General features: G+C 49.9%; 1 protein-coding gene across 7 annotated transcripts in view; it reads right to left on the bottom strand.

The window, feature by feature from the left end:
* RAP1GAP2 (RAP1 GTPase activating protein 2) overlaps nt 1-22,411 on the bottom strand; it is a 264,858-nt gene that overhangs the window by 99,160 nt on the left and 143,287 nt on the right. For 6 of the 7 annotated variants that reach the window (XR_007123396.1, XM_047707371.1, XM_047707373.1 and 3 more), the window contains one exon: nt 9,292-9,376. Coding sequence is in view for 6 of the 7 variants with exons in the window: in XM_047707371.1 (XP_047563327.1) it covers nt 9,292-9,376 (85 nt within the window). In the remaining variant the exon portion in view is untranslated. Of the gene's footprint in view, nt 1-9,291; nt 9,379-21,937; nt 21,948-22,411 lie in introns of those variants that run through there. The other variant, XM_047707377.1, reaches the window with a different exon arrangement.

Below are 22,411 nucleotides of genomic sequence, written 5' to 3'. Positions count from 1 at the left end.
AGAAGAAACAAGGTCCAAGTGGTCCACGTGGCTAGGCCAAGGCCTGTGGCTTAGGCTTCAGTTGGCAACGTCTAGGAAGTAGGGCTCCCCTCTGATGCCTCCAGCTTAGAAACTAAGGATCCCAAGGCTACATGGGAGCAGACCAAGGATTCTCCTCTGTGCTGGTGGATCCCAATTCCCTGGAGAGAAGCCCTGACTACATGTTTCTCAAGGGTAAAAGCCACATCATCATTGTAAAAATTATCATCACTATGAGGAGCACCCAGCTGGCTCAGTCAGCAAAGTCCGTGACTCTTGATCTCCGGGCTGCGGGTTTGAGCCCCATGTCGGGTGTAGAGATTACTTAAAAACAAAATATTCTTAAAATTATCGTCTATTATCACAACTAATTATTAACCACCTACTATGCATTAGGGACTCCGCTAGCTACTTTCTGGGTTACCTCATTACTCCTCACACCCCCTCCTCCAGGTCAGGCAGCTGCTGTCTCTGTACTACAGGTGAAGAAATTAGGGGTCAGAGAGGTCAAGTAACGTGCTCAGATGATTCACATCCAGGACTGTGGAGTAGAGCTTAAGAGAGCACAGTCTCCAGAGTCACGCAGACAGACTTGAGCCCAAATCCGGGCTCCACACTCACCAGCTGGGGGACCTTGAGCAAATAATTTAACCCCTTCTGACAATCTCAGTCAGAGCTGCCAGAAGTGAGCCGTCTCAAATGTCAACTCCAAATGACTGGCGGTTGGGGGCCTAGTGCTTTGGTGGCAAAGGTTCTCAGACCACATCCGAAGTCAAGGGAGGGAGCGCTGTGATCCATTATTGACCTTTGCCATGGGACAGGAGGGTGGAATCACGTCTGGGCCATCCCCCACCTAGAGGAACACTGTGGCTCACAGAAATACCCACACGAACTCACTTCTATGGCCAGGGCACTTCTGACTAAAGCACCAACGCAACTTACAGCCTTTGCAGTGACCAGATAGCTACATGGGAATAAATGGACCTGGATTTCTCTGTCCGCCATATGCAACTAAATCGAAGTGGATCGTAGACCCACAGCTAAAACTATAAAGCCTCTAGAAAAAAACATGGAAGGAATCCTTGTGATTTGGAGTGAGCACGGACCTCTTAGGACAGAGAAGGCAATAGATGTAAAATGAAAAATAAGACATCAACCAAACTAAAGCTTCTGCTCATCAAAGGCATCATTAAGAAAAGGATGAATTAGGGGCCCTGGGTGGCTCAGTCATTAAGCGTCTGCCTTCAGCTCAGGTCATGATACAGGGTCCTGGGATCAAGGCCCGCATCAGGCTCCCTGCTTAGCGGGGAGCCTGCTTCTCCCTCTCCCACTCCCCCTGCTTGTGTTCCCTCTCTTGCTGTGTCTCTGTCAAATAAATAAATAAAATCTTTAAAAAAAAAAAAAAAGGAATGAATTTGTATCCAGACAATGTAAAGGAGGCCTACAAGAAGACGCTATTTTAAAGGGGAAGAAGGGGCAAAAGAATTACAAAATGGTCAACAAGCATGTAAGGAACTGCTCAACATCATTAGTCATCAGAAAAATGCCAGTGAAAACCACCATGAAATGCCCCTCCAGGCCCACTCAAGTGGCTAAAAGGACACAGACTGACAAGGGCAAGTGTTGGCAAGGCTGTGGAGCCATCAACCTTCTCACACCATTGCAGGCAGCAGTGGGAAACAGTATAGCCATGCGGTGATCGGCAGTTTCATATAAAGTTAAAATTCACCTACCCATTGACCCAGAAGTTTCACTCTAGATATTTACCTAGGTGAAATGAAATCACATCTCCAAAAGACAAAAACATCGACACAAAACAAATCAGACTGTTCCCAGTATTTGGCTAGTCATTACAGCCAAAACTGGAAATAACCCAAATGTCCCTCAACAGGAAAATGAACCAATTGCTGTGTATTCACCCACTGGCAACAGAGAGGCACAAGCTACTAACCCACTCAACAGCATGGGCAAATCCCACACACGTTATGCCAAGCTGGACACAAAGGAATACATACTACATGACTCCTTTCAAATTAAATTCTAGAACAGGCAAAGCAAATTAAGCGTGGAAAAAAAAAACACAGAGCACTAGCAGTTTCTGTGGCAGGGGCAGTGCAGGTGGGGGTGAAGTTGATTAGAAAAGGACACAGTGGAACATTCTGGGGAGACAGAAATGTCCTACACCTGAATCAGAGTAGGGTCACATGAGTGAACCCATTAATGAAGGCATACAGTTAAGATTCATGCATGTGAATGTAACTGAATTTTTTAAAAAGCAGTTACACCTGAGGTGATCTGCAAGAAGTGTAAGCTAGTTGGCCTGGAAGCATGAACAAAATCAGAGAAGACACACACTTGTGCAGATATGCAAGCATGAGGGGCAGCTTCATGCAGGGGGTGCACACGTAGACATCGCCATGTTCTTAAAGCCTCCCAGATGCACACCCACAGACCCAGATCCAGGCAAGGCCTCCCTCATGTCTGCACTGTCCTCGAGCTCCTGGGGAGTAGCTCCTAAGGGGATGACATCTGGACAGGAGACATAAATGGGGGTCTTCATGAAGACCAGAGACGGCCCTCCCAAGGCCCACAGGGTATCACCAAGAGAACCTGTGCAGTGGCGGTAACGCGGGAACAAATATTTTTCCTCACTTTCATGTAACCCTCCAGGGCTTTCTTGAAGAGGGGGAACCAAACCTTCCTGCTATGTCCTTGAGCCCTTTCTGCCCCAAGAAGGCCCCCAACATCCTTCTCACAAATGCCTCCTCACCTCATCCACACAGAATTGGTAGATCTCAGAGGGGCTGACATAATCTCTACTCAACCCTGACAGAAGCGGGCAGCCTCCCTTCCCAGAACCGACAGAAGAGAGGAGGCTGGAACTAGCAACAAACTGGAGAGCTGGATCAGGCCTGAGGATAAGCTACAAGCTGGAAAGGAAAGTCCAGCCCCGCCCCCGGGGGGAAGAGAGGCTGATGGGCAATGGTGAGCCTGGGAGGGTGGGAGGAGGAGACAGGCACAGCTTGGCCCAAAGGGAATGAAGAGGGTGCAGAGAACAAGCTCCTCAGACTCCATTTTCTTCCCTAGCATCTGGAGACTTATATACCTGCTTGACCTACCCCTGAGGGTTTCAAGGGCATTAGTGAGTCATGGAGAGCAGAGTACCAAAGGGACAATGAAGGAACAAGACTTACTGCTCATCCCCACAGCAAGAACCCCAGGCCCCATTACCTTCCCCTGGAAAGAAATCTGAGAGGGATTGCCCTCAGACTCTCACAAAGGGGGATGGGGAAGGTCTCAAGGGAGCTGCCTTCAGAACAAAGGGGGATAGAGAAGGTCTCAGAGGAGCTGCCCTCAGGCTCTCACAAAGGGAGATGGAGAAGGTCTCAGAGGAGCTGCCCTCAGACTCTCACAAAGCAGGATAGAGAAGGTCCAAGAGGGAGCTGCCCTCAGACTCACACAAGAGAAGATGGAGAAGGGTCGCCTCCCAACTGACCAAGCCACCACAGGCCTGGTGGGGATCCAGAGACAAATATGACAGTCCAGGTCAAGGTCAGAACAGGTCCAAGCACTGTCACCTTCAACAAAATGCCCTGCACACTCAGTGTGAGCTAGGAGAGAATCAGGAGCGTCAACCCCAACCCCTTCACTTCACAAGCCCCAGAAAGATTGTTGTCTCCAGTCAGTCCCAGGGGTTAGCCCACCCCTGCGCTTGCCATCAGGGCCCTTCTGCCCACCCCACCCTGCCTCCCCAGGAAGCCATCCTCACTCCCCTCCACCCCACTGAGAAGCCACATGACACATTTGAGCTTGTCACATGCTAAGCCATATGGTTTCTTCTGCTCAGTTAAGGCCCCCTGCAGACAGCAGGCTCTTTGAGGGGTGAGGACTGTGGCCTCAGTTCGACCCCACAGAGCCCAGTGCAATGCCGGGCACACACAGGCAGCCCTTTCTAAATGCCCACTGATCCATCTGGGTATGAAAACCAGATCATAAAAAATGCGGACCTGGAAACAATCCACAGCATTCCCAGGGAGACAGTCCCAAACCCCTTTCCCAGCCCACCCTGCACCATCCACAGTGTGAGTTCTGGCTGGAACTGGGCTCTCATTCAGCCCATCTGCTTAGCATCTCTTTGGTTGCTTTTTCTCAGTTTCATATTAGAAAAAAAAAAAAAAAAAATCCCCCTGAACAACACAAACAGCAGAGAGAAGGGGGAGGAGAAGCAAAGACCAGTAGCAGCATCAGGTGCTCAGTAGGGGCAGAAGCCGGGGTTGAGGAGTTCCCAGGGGGTCTGCAGGCTCCCTCTGCTCCCACAGTCCCTTTCTGGTAGGAGAAGCAACCAGAGGAGGGGCTGTCCTGGCTGTGAGAGGTGGGATGGGCGGAGCACTTTACCAAAACTGGTTGGGTTTAAGAATTTAACTTACTGTATTGACCGAAGGGGGAGCACCACTATCTTCAGGAGGACCTTAGATGAGTCTAATTTCCCATCCAATCTATCTATAAAAGAAATTACTCATCCCTCCCTATCATTCTATGACTCCCAAGCTAATCCACCCAAGGAGGAGGCCTGCCAGCGCTGCCCCAAGCCTGCACTGCCCCCACTGCCCAGATGCTGGGGGTACAGCAGGGCCATGCTGCAGAACCCCCAAGTCCAGAGACCCTGGAGAGAGGCTAGCTTCTACCCTGGATGTCTCAGACATCGGTGTGCACTAATAACCTGGAGAGCTCGGGAGCTTGGCAAAGCAGAGGCCTGAGCCCGACATGGCCAGTGGAAGCCCAGGTCCACGCAGGTAGAAACTCCCCCACGACAGATGAGGAAAGGGGGAGTTTTAGTCTGCATCTTATCACAAGGCTGGGGGCTTAATTCAGAAAAGTATTACCTGGAGACAGAGGGTCTGTCTGCCATGATATGAGATTCAAGCAAAACCAGAGAAGTAGAAGACCAGTCACAGGTTCCTCCCACCCGGATGTCCCAGACAGTCCGCATGCCAAAAACATTCACCAGCAGAGAGCGGGAGAGTCGCTGCCCTTGAGGAGCTCAGTGCAGGGTGGTGTCGAATGGCCAGCAACAGGGCTTGGGAAGTACAATCACCAAAGGGACGCTCCCTCTGTGATGAGCGGGCTGGCAGGAGGACTGTGGTTTTAACTGTATGAGTCAGTATGCTTTGCCAAAGGACAAAAAAATAGGCTAGCCACAGATAGCCTCTTAACCATGGCCACAGGCTAAGTCTTTGCCAGAGAACAAGCCCACATAACAGTCATCAAGAGACCCCTAAGTCCAGGTACACCCACACCCACACATACTGACCCCCAACCCCAACCACAGAAGGGTCCCAACCCCAGTGTGAGCCTCTGGGGTGACCCGTCATATCTTCCTCTGAGTCCTCAGCTCTGACCTTGGCCTTGAGGCTTTGGACAGGAAAGCCACTCCGATAGGTTAGCGCTCTGCTCGGAGCCTGCCTGGAGTTCCAGTCAGGCCAGCCTTACCCCCAACAACCTGTCAGGCCCTGTACCGGCCAGAACTGAGTAGGCTTGGGCACCCAAGGCAAGTCATAAATGTTTTGAATGAATCACTATACTAACTAACAATCTCTTACTTATGTTCCGGATTCCTGATCAGCACCCCCTCCCTCTTGTATCCATGCACCCTCGTGGCTCCCTTCTTCCAACATTTCCACTCACTCCTCAGCCCACCCCTGTCTGCTGTCCACACCTCCCTCCCCAGAACTATCCCAAGTCACGGCCAGGCCACACATGCTCCCGCATACTTGGCCTCTCTGTCCCGCTGACACAGCTGTCCATCCTTCCTTCGAGGAACGCTCCTCCCACCCAGTCTCCAGCTTTCTCCACATTAGCTTTTGCTGGGAGAGTCCCCCAGGGGGCCACACCAGGAATCTCTCCTCTTCTCACTCCACACTCTCCGTGGAGCACTTACTGGCCCCGGCCCAGCCCTCTGCCCCAAGCTTTAATGTCCTCCTTAGAAGAAAGGCTCCAGATTACTGCCTCCAGTCCAGACCCTCTTCTGAGTCTGGCCCCCAAACACTAAGCATTTGTGTCTCAAACATGGGCAATGCAGCACTTACACCTTCAGCCCTCATCCTCCCTCGGGGGTCCCCCATCTCAGAAAGCAGCTTCACCATTTACCAGTTGTTCCAAACCCGGGGTCACTCTTGCCTCCTCTCTCTCCCCAAATCCTCCTATCTCATTAATCTACCTCCTGGGAAATCAGAGATCTGACCACTTCCAAACAACCCCACAGAACCCTCAGAGTCAGGCCACCATCGTCTCCTCCCCACCCCTGCACCAGACTCCCTCAGTGCCCTCCCAAACCCTCCCACACTTCCCTCCCACAAACTCTCCACCCAAGAGCCGGGGTGATTTTCTGAAAGTCCCATCCTCTGGCTACTGCTCAGACAAAAATCTACAATGACATCAATGTCCTTAGTCAGGATAAAGCCCAAAATCTTTAACAAAACTTCTAAGGGACTAGGTGGAAGGGATGGGCAGAGTGGGTGAAGAGGAGTAGGAGGCACGGGCTTCCAGTTCTGGAATGACTAAGTCACGGGGATGAAAGGCCCAGCGTCAGGAATACAGTCAATGGTGCTATGACAGCATTGTGTGGGGACAGATGGGAGCCACACTTGTGGTGAGCAGAGCCTAATGTGCACACTTGTCGGATCACTATGTTGTACACCAGAAACTCATGCAACATTGTGTCAACTATACTTCCACATAAAAAATGTCCTCAGATTAAATTTTTTAAAAATAAAAAGAAAAGAAAACTTCTACAGGTCTTCCTCTTTGTCCCTAACTGTGGGTGCTCTGGCCCTTCCGGTTTCCCGTTCTGCCCACGCAGCTACCTCTCTCCTGCTCCGGGGGGGCTCACGGAGCCTGCAGCGCACATCTGTGTACCTATCCCGAGATTCTGCACTTCTGAGGCGCTCCCACATGATGCAGGCCCTGCTGGTCCCTTGGCCTCGCATGGAACAGCAAGCATCTAGAACAGTCTCCTCCACCCTGACAGCACCTTTGCCAAACAAAGTCCTACTCAATTCCCGGGGCTCAGCTTCCACGTCATTTCCTAAGAAGTCCTGCCTGACCCTCTCCAAGGTTCGGCTCGATTCACACACACACACACACACACGCACGCACACCTCTTATATAGCCCCTGAGCTAGGCTCCACTTCTCCTTTGGAACGTTCATCACACCTAACTGTCCATCCTTCATCTTCAAATTATTTTTCAACTTTCACCTCCCCTTCCCCAACTAGATGACAAGCTCCAGAAGGGCAGGGACCATGACACCTTGTTCACTGAGCCTGGCACACGGCAAGCACCTGTGGTAGAAAGCTGTTTGGTCTTGTCCGCCCTGCCTCCATCCCCCCATCTTCTTCTAATGACCCTTCAATGTTCCTTTGAAAAATCACCCCTCTCCCACTCTCGGTTCTCTGAGCTTAGATAGCAGGTCGTGAGACCCAGGTCTGGCCAATCAGAGCCCCCACCCCTCTGGCTGCAATGATTGCTTCACAACTGGACAGGTGACCTACACCAGGCCCTCCAGCTTCCTCCCTGGGACTTTTGCTAGAAGTACCATAGGAAAGAGACTCTTCTTTCCACTGAAGTAACTGAAGTTACTCAGCAGGTAGGAGCTACTGTCACCATCTTGCCACCACGGAGACAGAGCTTAACAAAGAACAAAACCAACACAGAAGACAGATGGAATGAGGCAAATCTCATAGATGCAGCCATGCCTAGAGTCCATATTTGCCATCACAAAGCAATAAATTCTGTTTTATGTGTAAGCCAAAGTGAGTTATGTTTCCATCACTTGTAACCAAGAGTCCTGACTAATACAACATTCAAGCAAGTACTGGGTGTTGAATGAATTAAATGAGCATGTGAGTAAGGGAAGTCTGCCAAGAGAACTCAGTGACTCTTCCTCGGAAACTTACAGGTTTCTTCCTGCAAACTTCCACCACCCAGAAGCACAGTGACAAGCATCTGACAACCAACTTTGCAGACCAAGGGGCTGAAACTGTGTTTGTGACGTGTTTGTCAGCGTCACCCTGGGCAAACAAAGCCCCCAGCACTTGGCTCAGATGCCTGCACTGGGATTAGGCTAATGGAGGTACTCTGCCTTTCAGTGCCCATGGGTACCCCACCAGGAAGAAGGCAGAGCTGTCCGCAGTCAGCCCTGTACCCCACCAACTCCTGAACTCCTAATCCAACCAGGGCAGGCTCTGGCTGTCATTCTATGACATTCCCCCTTGATGCATATCACACAGCTCTCCGCGTGGTGGGCATTCAGTATGGGGTGATAACGGAAAGGAGGCTTTTATCTACTTCCTTTGGGGGGGGTCATTTTCCAACAGATCAGGTTAGGGGAGCAGGGATACAACAAAGACCAAGAGGAGAGAGAGGCGTAATTATTTCCCTGTGAGTCATCTCACAGCAAAGCTCTAGGACAAAGATGGAAGGCGGACTAGTTGTCCCCTCAGATGACTCAGGAAGCAAATCCCCGGACTTGTTCAGAGCTAGTCCTCACCTGGCCAACTGTGAGAAGGAGGGAGGGTGGGAAGGACCATCATGCACTGCTGCTTAGGTGGGAATACTGGCTGAGCCAAAGTCCTCCCTGTGACCATCCTGTCAGGGGGACTAAGAGCTGACGGGAGACGGGCATGGTGCAGAGAGGGTACAACGCCTCAGCTCCTCTCCAGGAATGAGCAGTCAGGGCCGGGGTTCTGGGAGGTGGTCTCCCAGGAAGGAGACTTGTGAATAAAGTACTAATAGGAAAGAATTATTGATGCCCAGAAGCTCCAGAGCCACTCTCCCACAGGGACTGGGGTGACAGGGCCACCCCAGGAGGGCCAGTCAGAGGCAGGTAGACCACCATGCAAGTGCCACCCAAGTCCTAGGAAGGGGCCACCCCACAGACCCGCCTTCTATAGCCCCGCCACCAGGCAGCCCTCCTGGGCAGTAGCCCCCTAAGACACCAGGATGCAATTCCTTCTAGGCCTTTTGGCTAAGATCAAGTGAAGACACCAGGCTGCACTCATTCCTGCCTGGACCCCACAGCTCCCCAAGGCCTCCTTCAGCCCCTGACACCCCCAAGTCTGTCATAGTTCCTCCCGCCTTGGTGAGCTCAGGTGGACACTGCCTCCTGAGGTTGTCAGGGCACTCCATGGCACCCACTGGACGGCATCAGCTGGGCCTGGACCAAAGGAACAGCTACTTCCCTCCCCACTTACCAACTCTAACTAAGCCTCTTACCTTCATGGTGGGAGGTGCCGTCAGAGGAGGGGACAGCGGCCGGTCTGGGAAGGTCACATCCGAGCTGTTGGCCAGCTCCTGCTTCCTGTTAAGAGGCCACAGAATACAGAAGAGGTGAGTGAGGGCCCGCCTGAGCCATTCCCTCTCTCTGCCAACAGGAGCCAGGCATGGGGACCCGGTCTAATACACACCGTGCAAAACTAGACTTGGGTGCATTCTCTACTGGAATATGGTAAACTTTGTTTTGTTTTGTTTTGTTTTGTTTTAAAACCTAACACAGTTTAGGGGCGCCTGGGCGGCTCAGCAGGTTAAGTGTCTGCCTTCAGCTCAGATCATGATCCCAGGGTCCTGGGATGGAGTCCCATGTGGGGATCTCTGCTCAGCAGAGAGTCTGCTTCCCCCCTCCCTCTGCCCCATCCCCTGCTGGTGCACTCGCACGCTCTCTCTCTCTCAAATAAATAAAACCTTTAAAAAAAAAAAAACCTAGCACAGTCCAGTATAGACAGAAAATACCTTTCATTTTATTTTTTTAAGATTTTAGTTATTAATATGAGAGAGAGAAAGAGAACGAAACGGGGAGGCAGAGGGAGAAGCAGACTCCCTGCTGAGCAGGAAGCCCAATGCGGGGTTTGATACTAGGACCCTGGGATTATGACCCGAGCTGAAGACAGATTCCCAACCGAGCCACCCAGGTGCCCCTATTTTATTATTTATTTATTTATTTATTTGAGAAAGAGAACACATGCATGCACATGTGTGAGCAGGGGGAGGGGCCAAGGAAGGGGAGAGAGAATCTCAAGCAGACTCCCTGCTGAGTGCAGAGCCAGACCTGGGGCTCGATCTCACAACCCTGAGATCATGACCTGAGCCGAAATCAAGAGTAGGAGGATTAACGGACTGAGCCCCCTGGGGCTATTCCCTGTGCGGTAGGTCCCTGCACCAGCCACATCAGCATCACCTGGGAACCTGTGAGAAATGCAAATTCTCAGGTGCACACCAAGGTCTCCAGCAATAGAGCCTGGGAATCTGGGTTTACAATCCCTCTGATGTACACTGCAGTTTGAGAACTGCCGTTCTAAAGACATATAAGACCCACAACACCTACACGCCTCAGACACACGGACAAACACTGAAAGGCATCAAAATAAACGTAGCCGTTTTGCCGCAATGACATAGTAGAAAATAATTAGGCCCTGAAACTGTAGCAGTTACTGTTTATCTTCAAGTATTTTCATTTGCCAAAATTACAGTGGCTAATAAAACGCAGCTATACATTTGATAGATGTATTCAAAATACATTTGAATTCAGGACCAAAGAAAGAGAGACAGAATAGGAGTATAAATGTCCCCTTTGCCCCTATGAATGTGTGCACATGCGCGTACACACACACACACAACACACACCATGGCCAGAGAGCTGACCTTGGGAGGATGGGGCTGCCTGCTGTGTGAGCTGCAGGTAGAACTTATTTTAGTCCATGTGGGCTAGGATCATGGAGAAGCAGCTCAACAGAGTTGTGTCACCATGACAACATGACAGCAACAAGTTCACTGCTCTCACATACTCCCCACTTTCCATCTGGCCCTTGCTGGTGACCAAGGAGCGCTAGTTTCCAGTCCAATCACCAGGCAGGATGTTGGCAGGGAGATAAGGCTCTGGAGCACTGGTTACGCAACAAGGCCAGCTGGACAGTACCTGGGGGAGCTCCAGACAAGGCACTCTGGAGTCCTGGACGTGCCCTGGCTGTCTCCTGGGACAGCAGGGAGAGGCTAGGGTAACAGTGTTAAGAGCCCAAGACCAGGCTAAGCCGCCAAGGCTTCCAACTTTGCAATTGTTTCCTTTTCCAGAGCCCCAACCTGAAGCAGAGTCAGTCTGATACCTGGGTCCCACCTTGATGTCCAAAGGACCCCCACTGCCACCTCAAGGAAATGCTTCTGTACTTTCCAGCCCACATCTTGCCAATAGGGAGGACAGCCCCAACCCCAGGCTTCCTTCATGAGAGAAACCCACCCTCCCTACAGAGCCCCGCCCTCTGCATTTCCAGAAGAAGCCCTTGCACGAGAGACAGGCACCACCCCAGGCTGGGTTTACAACCCCTTAGCCCACGGGGCAGCCCAACCTGAAAGAAAACCAGGCCAGGTACTGCCAGGCCTATCTACCCCGACATGACTCTCGCCTAGCCCTGCAGCAGGCCATGCCTCATTGTCCTCTAGGCAACCAGGTAAGGAGGCTGCATGAACATCTGATTTCGTACAGGATCCATATGACCCCCATTAACCTCGATCTGCCTTTCTGATCAGACCCCCTTTCTGATCCTCCATCTGTCTTTTTCTTCATGTCTTTCTGGACCTAGGTCCCACTCTGAGGGTGTGGGCGGAGGAGAAGGAAGGTGCCCCCCTGCAGATCCAGACTATTACTGGCACAAGAACCAGCAGAGCCACGACTCCGCATGTGTAGACGTGCACACACTCACACGCAAAGGAATGAATGAGCCTCCTTCTACCTCTTAGTCAGGAGCCACCAATTCCCCTTCCATTTCTGGCCTTGGGCCACTGCGGGGTCCAGCCCAGCTGCTCTGGCCCCCACCTGCCCGTGGACCCCACCGAGCTGGATCCTGGTACAGGCTTGCCCTCTCCAGCCATAACGCCGTCTCCCATGCAGCTACGGCTCCTCCTCAAAGCGCCCAGCCCCTGAAGAGCCAGGATGGGGGAAAGGAGGAGAGGAAGGATGAGCAGGGACCAGGGCACCAGCCTCAGGTCCCCTGAGGTGAGGATGGATGAGGGCAGCCCCTCACCCCCCAGGGGCTGGGAGCCAAGAAGAAAGAAGCATGCAGGGAGGGGGCAGGAGGCATGCCCCTGCCCAAAGTCTACAGGAGGAGGCTGTGGCACACTCACCTGACTGCAGTCCTGGCTCTTCAGGAACACCAGTCCTAGAGGAGGGCAATGTTGCCAGGTTTTTACCATCCCTGGTCTAGGGACACTCATTTGCAGAGTCATGCTATCTGCTTCTCCCCCCCGTAAGGTGCAAGATGTCCACTCCCATGGGCCCAAAGCAGATGTGGTCATTACCCAAGGCCCCTGAGTCTCAGGCAAAGGGCCACTGCATTAAACCCCTCCTGGGCTCACCCCGCTTCCCTGCACCAGCCTGTTTTCCCTGGAGGCTGACATAAGCTCCTGGAACCACTCTCCAGGGAGCAGTGAGGACAATTCAGTGAAGGCATGAGGTGTTTTCCAGCCAGAAGGATTCCCTGAATGATGTCTGGAGCCTGGAAGGTGCCAGCAGGAATGAGCACCAGTAGCTAGCAGCTTTGTGCCTGTTCTAGGGCTCTGTCCAAGACTCTGGATGGGATGCCAGCATGGACAGAAGGCAAGACTGTGGCCCTCAAAGAGAGCAGAACTCAGAGTACACAGAGGCCCTTGGTCACAAACCTACCCCGCCCTGGTATAGCGATGGCTTCGAATGGCACCTGTGGGAGGGGACGGGACACACTGCTCCATCCCCGTTCTCACCTCCTAGATGCCAAAGCTGCCTGTTACGGGTTGAATTTGTGTTCCCCAAAAATATATGCTGAGGTCCTAACCTCCAGGACCCGTGAATGTCCTTATTAGGAGATGTGACAAGAGGTCATTAGGATGGTTCCCTAATTCAATTGGACTGGTGTCCCTACGAGAGCGAAGGCAGCCACGTGAAGCCGCAGACACACAGGGAGAACGCCAGGTGACAACAGAGGCAGAGACAAAAGTGGCGCCAAGGGTGACCAGCCCCCACTGGGGACTTCAAGACTCAAGGAAGGCGTCTACCCCAGAGCCTTCAGAAGGAGCAGGTCCCGCTCACACCTTGGTCTTGGACTTCTAGCCTCTAGAACAGAGACAACAAACGTCTAGTTGTTTTGAGGCAGTGTCCTTACTATTATTTGTAACAACTTTCTTTTTTCTTTTTTTTTTTTTAAGATTTTATTTATTTATTTGTCAGAGACAGAGGGAGAGAGAGTGAGCGAGCACAGGCAGACAGAGAGGCAGGCAGAGGCAGAGGGAGAAGCAGGCTCCCTGCCAAGCAATGAGCCCAATGTGGGACTCGATCCCAGTACGCTGGGATCATGACCTGAGCTGAAGGCAGCCACTTAACCAACTGAGCCACCCAGGCGTCCCTTGTAACAACTTTCTTATGAACCACAGTGATCTTGACATGGTCACAGAACTGAGTCTGAAACTACCTTTCCGACCAAGCCAGCCAAATGCTCACACACAGCTTCTATGATGTGGGGTCCCAGACCCACACAGGGACCCACAGGAGGAGGGGAAAAAGGGGAATGAAGAGAAGGCAGCAGAAGGAGGAGGAAGCTCATACACTGTGCTCAGAGAAAGGTGGCAAACGTAGACACAAGTGGTCAGGGGCCTCCTCCAGCCTCTGGGGACCGTGGGGGTGCCTCCCACTCAGCATCTCTCAGAACTCAGTGCCCCAGAACCATGCGGCACTGAGGTTCTCTGCTCTGGGATTCCTTCCCTAGAAGCATGGACAAACCTGGGGCAGCTGGGAGTGGGTTCTAGCTGCCTTTAGCCAAATGCGGGTCTCAAGAGGAAATGATCAAGGAGCCTGTGGTGGAAGCTGAGAAAGTCAGATGGGACTGTTCATCCCCCCAGGTGAGGGCCCTACTTACAGTACCCAGGCCTTCTAGCTCCTTCCGTCCAGACTCAGATTGGGACCCTAGACCCAGACCCTCTGAGGTCATCTCCCCACCACTTCTATGAAAGTGCCCCACACTAGGGATCAAGAGACTCCCGGGTTCCAGCCTGCCTCTACCTGCTACCCCACTGTGAGCCCTTGGGCAAGTAACCTCACCTCTCTGTGTCCCACTTCCTTCATCTGCCAAGATGGAGGCAATGATGTTCTGAGGAATTAAATGTAATGGCTATGAAATAAAACATAAGGTCCTACACAAATACAGATCATTATTACTATTATCATCTTTATTGTTACTGTAACCCCTAAAATGATGATCTAATGTCCAAGTGGAAAGCGAGAAGCAAGGAAGGGTCCAGCACTGTTTAATGTCTTTGAAAACATTTCTGGCATTTCAAAAGAGCACCCGTTCTAGTCCCAGCAATCCATTCTCAGGATCACAACGATCAGTTAATAATCAACAGGAAAAATACCCACCTCTCAGCAGATGGCTCTGGGGCCAGCTTAAAGGCCTCTTTCTGGCAGAAAGTTCTCCCAAACCTACAAACTCCCTCTGTCTCCATCTCTCACCCCACTGGGTCCCCAGCCACCTACCCATTTCTGGCTCTACTTTCTCTGGCTTCCAAAGAGCCACGCTAGAGGAATGCAGACCGCTGGCCTCTGTACAGAGCTTCCCAGGAAAACCAAACCAAAAGGAATGAGACATACCATTCACAACAGCCAAAGGTGGAAATGACCCAGTAATGAACAGAGAAACACAAAATGTGGTCTAGCCACAGGATGGAATAGTATTCAGCCATAAAACGGAACAAAGTACTGACAGGCTACAGTGTGAATGCACTTTGAAAACATGATGCTATAGGAAAGAAGCCAGACATAAAAGGCCCCATACGGTGTGATCTTATTCACAGGAAATGCCCAGAACAGGCAAATCCAGAGACAGAAAGTAGACTGGCGGTTGCCAGGGGTTGGTGGAGAGTGGGGAGGAATAGGGAGTGGTGGCTAATAGGTTCAGGGGTTCTTTCTGAGGGGATAAAAATATTCTGGAACTACACAGGTGATGGAGGCACAACTGTGTGAAAATACAAACCAGCACTGAATTATACACTTTAAAGGGTGAATTTTATGGTGTGTAAATTATAACTCAGTTGTTAAAAAGGAGGAAGAGAGAAGGGTCTGAAAGGGCTCTATATCTGTCATTTCTGCTGCTTATTTTCTGCACTGGCTGCCTTCTGGTGCCCCCAGGGCCCTGGGCTGTGTGCAAGTTCTGGCTTTGAGACTATGGTTCAGACACCAACGAGGGCTCCCTTACTACCCGCACCTGCAAGGTCCTCCATCTCCACTCCCAGCACTCAGAAGTACCTGCATTGTCATTTACTTGGAGCGATCGTCTGAGTCCTAACTTTTCCTATCTCCCCATCCTATATAGCTAACTAGAATATAAACGATAGGGATAACATAAAAAGCCTATGGGAAATTAGCACAAGAAGCAGACACGCTAAGAAGAAAGAAGAATTAGTAGCCAGAATTAGCTTGAGGCCTGACAAGCTGAACCTCAAAGTCTTTCTGCTTTCTCTGCTTTCTCATCTGCAGAATGGGCAGGTTAACTCCCAACACCTATTCCCTGAGCAGGACTCAGAAAATTGGGCTCAACTCCTTGATGACTAGTATCTTAGATGGCTTTTATGGTGGCAAACAATTATGTGGTCCCTGGGCAAGGCAGGCCAGGGGGAGGGACGAGCAGAGGGGGAAGGCAGGGTACAGGTCCATGTCCAGGGGAGTCTGCCTTGTTGTCTACAGAGACCCCAGGTCCTGTGGCACAATCACGTAGCCCTCACCCTAGCAACCGGCCATCCTGGGGCATCCCTGCGGCTGGAAACATATTCGAGAAGTTCTGTCCAGGCTTGGCAGGACATCCTTGTAGCAGGCTGGATGGAGGAGAGGGCCGGGCAAGTGGGTGGCACGTACAGTGGATCAAAAGCACTGGCTTTATGGTTCAACAGGCCTGGATTTGAATTCTACCCCAATTAGCTATGTGACCCTGGTCGGGTCACTTCATCTCCGTGCCCCTCAGCTTCCTCATCTATAAAATGGTATAATTACAGCCCCCTTCCCGGTGGCCTGAATAAGGCCTACGAGGCACTCAGCTCAGGGCCCGGTTTCAGAAGACCTGCTCACCACTGCTCTGTTGCCAAGGCTGCCATCAAAGCGGGGGAGGAGTGGGCATGGAGGAGAGGGCTAAGGCAGAAAGCCAGAGGGTGGAGGAGAGGGGCAGGAGCAGCTTCAGATCTAGGGACACTCAAATGCCCATGTACTCTGGACTCTAAGCCTGGGAGGCAGGGACAGGAGGGCCCAGCCACTGTGTGGGCCAGGTCCTCAGCACACGCACAGAGCCTGACTGCAAGCCCCAAAGGGACAGACACAGATGTGAGGGGGTTAATGTCCATCCTGTGCTGGGGCAGATGTGGAAAGGGAGAAGAGGAGGGCCCAGCGGAGCTGGCAGTGTAGCAGACAGACAGAAGGGAGCACAGGATTTGGGAATGAGATGTTGTAGCAGGTAGAGAAATGCCCCCCCTGAAGAGTCCCTTAGGAAGGAGCAGCTCCTGCTCACCTGGCAGCATCTGGCAGGGTTGACTTTGCTGTCATGTCCCATCCCTGTGCGCACTCCTGATTCCTAGGGATTTGGAACCCAACCCTGGACCACTTATGACTCAAAACTCTCCAGGGATGCAAAATGGCTACTCCCACCCCCACCACGCCCCCCACTTCCTGGGATTCGTGGGCACTGACCAGCAGCCTTGGGAGGAACCATCAGAAGCCATTCAACCGTGGCACCTGGGTGGCTCAGTAGGTTAAGTCTCTGCCTTCGGCTCAGGTCATGATCCCAGGGTCCTGGGATCGAGCCCCACATCGGGCTCTCTGCTCAGCAGGGAGCTTGCTTCCTGCCCAGCCCCCCGCCTGCCTCTCTGCCTACTTGTGATCTCTCTGTCATACATAAATAAAATCTTTAAAAGAAAGAAGAAGAAGAAAAAGCAGCAGCAGCAGCAGCCATTCAACAACCTAATGCCAGAGACAAGGACACCAAGGCCCAGAGAGGCAATGGGAGATGCCCAAGTCCCCCATGCCAGGCTGTCTCCTGGTCTCCAGAGGGTGCAGTTCCAAATCACCAAAGCTTAATACATGAAAAGTGAGCAGGTCGCATCTCAGGAAGAACTGGTCAGAAAGTATAGCTGGTCTATGCACACACATTGATAAAGCATGAGTGTTGGGGCACCCGGCTGGTTCAGTCAGTAAAGCACGTGACTCCTGATCTCAGGGTTGTGAGTTCAAGTCCCGTGTTGGGCACAGAGCTTATTTAAAAAAAAAAAAAAAAAGGCCTGAGTGTCAGGGGTCTATAGGGTCTATGGGCCCCCTGATAAGGGACGAATCGACAGCACAAGCCAGGGCTGCACAGGAGGTAAACAGGCCACACCCTGGGCAATGAGACGGGGCTCCCTGTGGGACCAAGGAGAAGTCTGGCGATAGTTCATGCCTGTAGCTTTAAAGAACATACTGGCTTCTCTCTGGCTGTGCTGGGTGAGGGTGGCACTGCCCTTTCTTGGAGGACCATGAATCCCTAAACTGGGCCAAGGGAAAGAGGAAGGCAGGCACCAAATGGGAGGGTTACCCAGCCCTGGAGACCCAGCCACAGCCCCTGATTCAAGACAACCGAATCTCCTCCACTATTACATCTCAGAGCCAATGGACCAGCCCACACACAGGCACATCTCCATGCTCCTGGGAAAAGCCTTACCAAACAGACAACTTTTAGAACTGATGCCACATGGCTCCCATATGAGTAAGAACAGATCTTGAGGAGTCTGGTGTGGGCCTGTGAGTCACAGAATCAGAAATCTGAGTGCTGGGCTTCAACTCCCCAGACCCCCCACTCCAATCCCATTGCCCTCTCCCGTCACACCTGTCCTGTGTGCCACAGCAGAGGCAGAGAAGGGAGGACAGCACCTTCTCATGTCCCTGAAGCTTGAGTTCTTGGAGCTCAAGGGTGGGCTGTGTATTGGTTACCAAGGGCAGTAACATTAGTACTATTTACAAGTCCCCAAGAAGACAATCCAGGCCAGAGAAGTGAAAATGCAGACACGGTCCTGAAGGCACAGCGCACCCACATGAAAGACCCACTTGTCAAATACCAACTGTGGGTTATACAGAATAAAGGGCCATGGGACACGGGGGAGGGAATGTCAAGTCTCCCTGGGAGATCAGCTCAGGTATCACAGAAGAGGTCACAGCTGAGCTAGATCTTGAGGGCAAGGCCAACACCTACCCAGGAGGGAAAAAAATGGGGAATGGCAAAGAAGCAGAGACATGGAGGAATGAAAGCAAAGAGCACCGAGTCAGACCATCCAGTGTCACCAAAGCAGAGGAAATACTTCCCCAGCTTTAGCAGGCCCTCGAAAGGAATAGTAAAAACCTCCAGTCCCCAGGTTTACCATGGACCAGGGCTGTTGGAAGCCTGGCTCACTGAAGACTCATGACAGCCCTTTGCAGCAAATATTATTAACCCCATTTTACAGAAGGGGAAACTGAGACTTGGAGATATTGGGTGACTTGTCCCAGTTCCCACAGCTGGAAGGCAGTAGAGCAAAGCCTGGACCTGGGGCAGTCCAGCTCCATAGTGCACTGACGGTGGGAAAAACCGGGGCTCACTGGAGAAGAACATCCACATCACGCTTTCCCAGGGTCGGACGCGTACGTCACCAGGTCAAGCTACTGGATCACAAGAGAATTCGAAAGATAAGTGATACCATAAAATGAAACAATATTAGAATAATTGGGATCCCAGAAGAAAAAGAAAGAGAGAGGGGGGCAGAAGCTTTATTGGAGCAAATTATAGCAGAGAACTTCCCTTAATCGGGAAAGGAAACAGGCATCAAAATCCAGGAGGCACAGAGAACCCCCCTCAAAATCAATAAAAATAGGTCAAGCAGTCATCAAAAATGTCCCAACAAACAAAAGCCAAGGCCAGATGGCTTCCCAGGGGTATTCTAACGAACATTTAAAGAATAATTAATAATGGGGCACCTGGGTGGCTCAGTCATTAAGCAGCTGCCTTTGGCTCAGGTCATGATCCCAGGGTCCTGGGATCAAGCCCCATGTTAGGCTCCCTGCTCTGCAGAAAGCCTACTTCTCCCTCTCCCTGTACTTGCCTCTGCCTACTTGTGTTCTCTTCCTCTCTGACAAACAAATAAATAAAATCTTTTTTTAAAAAGTCTCACATTTGAGACTTCTTTAAAAAAAATTAATACCTATTCTCCTGAAACTGTTCCAAAAAATAGAAATGGAAGGAAAACTCCAAACTCATTTTATCAGGCCAGCATTACCTTGATCCCTAAACCAGACAATAATCCACCAAAAAGGAGAATTACATACCAATATCCCTGGTGAATATGGATGTAAAAATTCTCACCAAAATACTAGCTAATAGGATTTAACAGTACATTAAAAGGATTATTCACCACGACCAAGTGGGACTTATTCTTGGGCTGCAAGGTTGGTTCAACATCTGCAAATCAATGAATGTGATATAATACATTAATAAAGGAAAGAAGAAGAACCATTTGATACTCTCAGTAGATACAGAAAAAGCATTTGACAAAGTCCGCATCCTTTCTTCATTAAAACTCTTAATAAAACTCTTTTTTTTTTTTTGTATTACAAAACATATAAAAGTTTTATTTCTTTTTTTTTTTTTAATTTTTTTATTTTTTTTCAGCATAACAGTATTCATTATTTTTGCACCACACCCAGTGCTCCATGCAATCCGTGCCCTCTACAATACCCACCACCTGGTGCCCCCAACCTCCCACCCCCCACCCCTTCAAAATTCTCAGATCGTTTTTCAGAGTCCATAGTCTCTCATGGTTCACCTCCCCTTCCAATTTCCCTCAACTCCCTTCTCCTCTCCATCTCCCCTTGTCCTCCATGCTATTTGTTATGCTCCACAAATAAGTGAAACCATATGATAATTGACTCTCTCTGCTTGACTTATTTCACTCAGCATAATCTCTTCCAGTCCCGTCCATGTTGCTACAAAACTTGGGGATTCATCCTTTCTTTCTTTCTTTTTTTTTTTTTTTTTTTTTACAGCTTTATAAACATATATTTTTATCCCCAGGGGTACAGTTCTGCGAATCGCCAGGTTTACACACTTCACAACACTCACCATAGCACATACCCTCCCCGATATCCATAACCCCACCCCCTCTCCCAACCCCCTCCCCCCATCAACCCTCAGTTTGTTTTGTGAGATTAAGAGTCACTTATGGTTTGTCTCCCTCCCAATCCCATCTTGTTTCATTTACTCTTCTCCTACCCCCTCGACCCCCCATGTTGCATCTCCTCTCCCTCATATCAGGGAGATCATATGATAGTTGTCTTTCTCCGATTGACTTATTTCGCTAAGCATGATACCCTCTAGTTCCATCCACGTCGTCGCAAATGGCAAGATTTCATTTCTTTTGATGGCTGCATAGTATTCCATTGTGTATATATACCACATCTTCTTTATCCATTCGTCTGTAGATGGACATCTAGGTTCTTTCCATAGTTTGGCTATTGTAGACATTGCTGCTATAAACATTCGGGTGCACGTGCCCCTTCGGATCACTATGTTTGTATCTTTAGGGTAAATACCCAGCAGTGCAATTGCTGGGTCATAGGGTAGTTCTATTTTCAACATTTTGAGGAACCTCCATGCTGTTTTCCAGAGTGGTTGCACCAGCTTGCATTCCCACCAACAGTGTAGGAGGGTTCCCCTTTCTCCGCATCCTCGCCAGCATCTGTCATTTCCTGACTTGTTCATTTTAGCCATTCTGACTGGTGTGAGGTGATATCTCATGGTGGTTTTGATTTGTATTTCCCTGATGCCGAGTGATATGGAGCACTTTTTCATGTGTCTGTTGGCCATCTGGATGTCTTCTTTGCAGAAATGTCTGTTCATGTCCTCTGCCCATTTCTTGATTGGATTATTTGTTCTTTGGGTGTTGAGTTTGCTAAGTTCTTTATAGATTTTGGACACTAGCCCTTTATCTGATATGTCATTTGCAAATATCTTCTCCCATTCTGTCAGTTGTCTTTTGGTTTTGTTCACTGTTTCCTTTGCTGTGCAAAAGCTTTTGATCTTGATAAAATCCCAAAAGTTCATTTTTGCCCTTGCTTCCCTTGCCTTTGGTGATGTTCCTAGGAAGATGTTGCTGCGGCTGACGTCGAAGAGGTTGCTGCCTGTGTTCTCCTCGAGGATTTTGATGGATTCCTTTCTCACACTGAGATCCTTCATCCATTTTGAGTCTATTTTCGTGTGTGGTGTAAGGAAATGATCCAATTTCATTTTTCTGCATGTGGCTGTCCAATTTTCCCAACACCATTTATTGAAGAGGCTGTCTTTGTTCCATTGGACATTCTTTCCTGCTTTGTCGAAGATGAGTTGACCATAGAGTTGAGGGTCCATTTCTGGGCTCTCTATTCTGTTCCATTGATCTATGTGTCTGTTTTTGTGCCAGTACCATGCTGTCTTGATGATGACAGCTTTGTAATAGAGCTTGAAGTCCGGAATTGTGATGCCACCAACTTTGGCTTTCTTTTTCAATATTCCTTTGGCTATTCGAGGTCTTTTCTGGTTCCATATAAATTTGAGGATTATTTGTTCCATTTCTTTGAAAAAAATGGATGGTATTTTGATAGGAATTGCATTAAATGTGTAGATTGCTTTAGGTAGCATAGACATTTTCACAATATTTATTCTTCCAATCCAGGAGCATGGAACATTTTTCCATTTCTTTGTGTCTTCCTCAATTTCTTTCATGAGTACTTTATAGTTTTCTGAGTATAGATTCTTAGTCTCTTTGGTTAGGTTTATTCCTAGGTATCTTATAGTTTTGGGTGCAATTGTAAATGGGATGGACTCCTTAATTTCTCTTTCTTCTGTCTTGTTGTTGGTGTAGAGAAATGCAACTGATTTCTGTGCATTGATTTTATATCCTGACACTTTACTGAATTCCTGTACAAGTTCTAGCAGTTTTGGAGTGGAGTCTTTTGGGTTTTCCACATAGAGTATCATATCATCTGCGAAGAGTGATAGTTTGACTTCTTCATTGCCGATTTGGATGCTTTTAATTTCCTTTTGTTGTCTGATTGCTGAGGCTAGGACTTCTAGTACTATGTTGAATAGCAGTGGTGATAACGGACATCCCTGCCGTGTTCCTGACCTTAGCGGAAAAGCTTTCAGTTTTTCTCCATTGAGAATGATATTTGCGGTGGGTTTTTCATAGATGGCTTTGATAATATTGAGGTATGTGCCCTCTATCCCTACACTTTGAAGAGTTTTGATCAGGAATGGATGCTGTACTTTGTCAAATGCTTTTTCAGCATCTATGGAGAGTATCA

The sequence above is a fragment of the Lutra lutra genome, chromosome 16, assembly GCF_902655055.1.
Source record: "Lutra lutra chromosome 16, mLutLut1.2, whole genome shotgun sequence".
NCBI lineage: Eukaryota > Metazoa > Chordata > Mammalia > Carnivora > Mustelidae > Lutra > Lutra lutra.
This window is presented reverse-complemented; position numbering and strand designations above follow the sequence as displayed.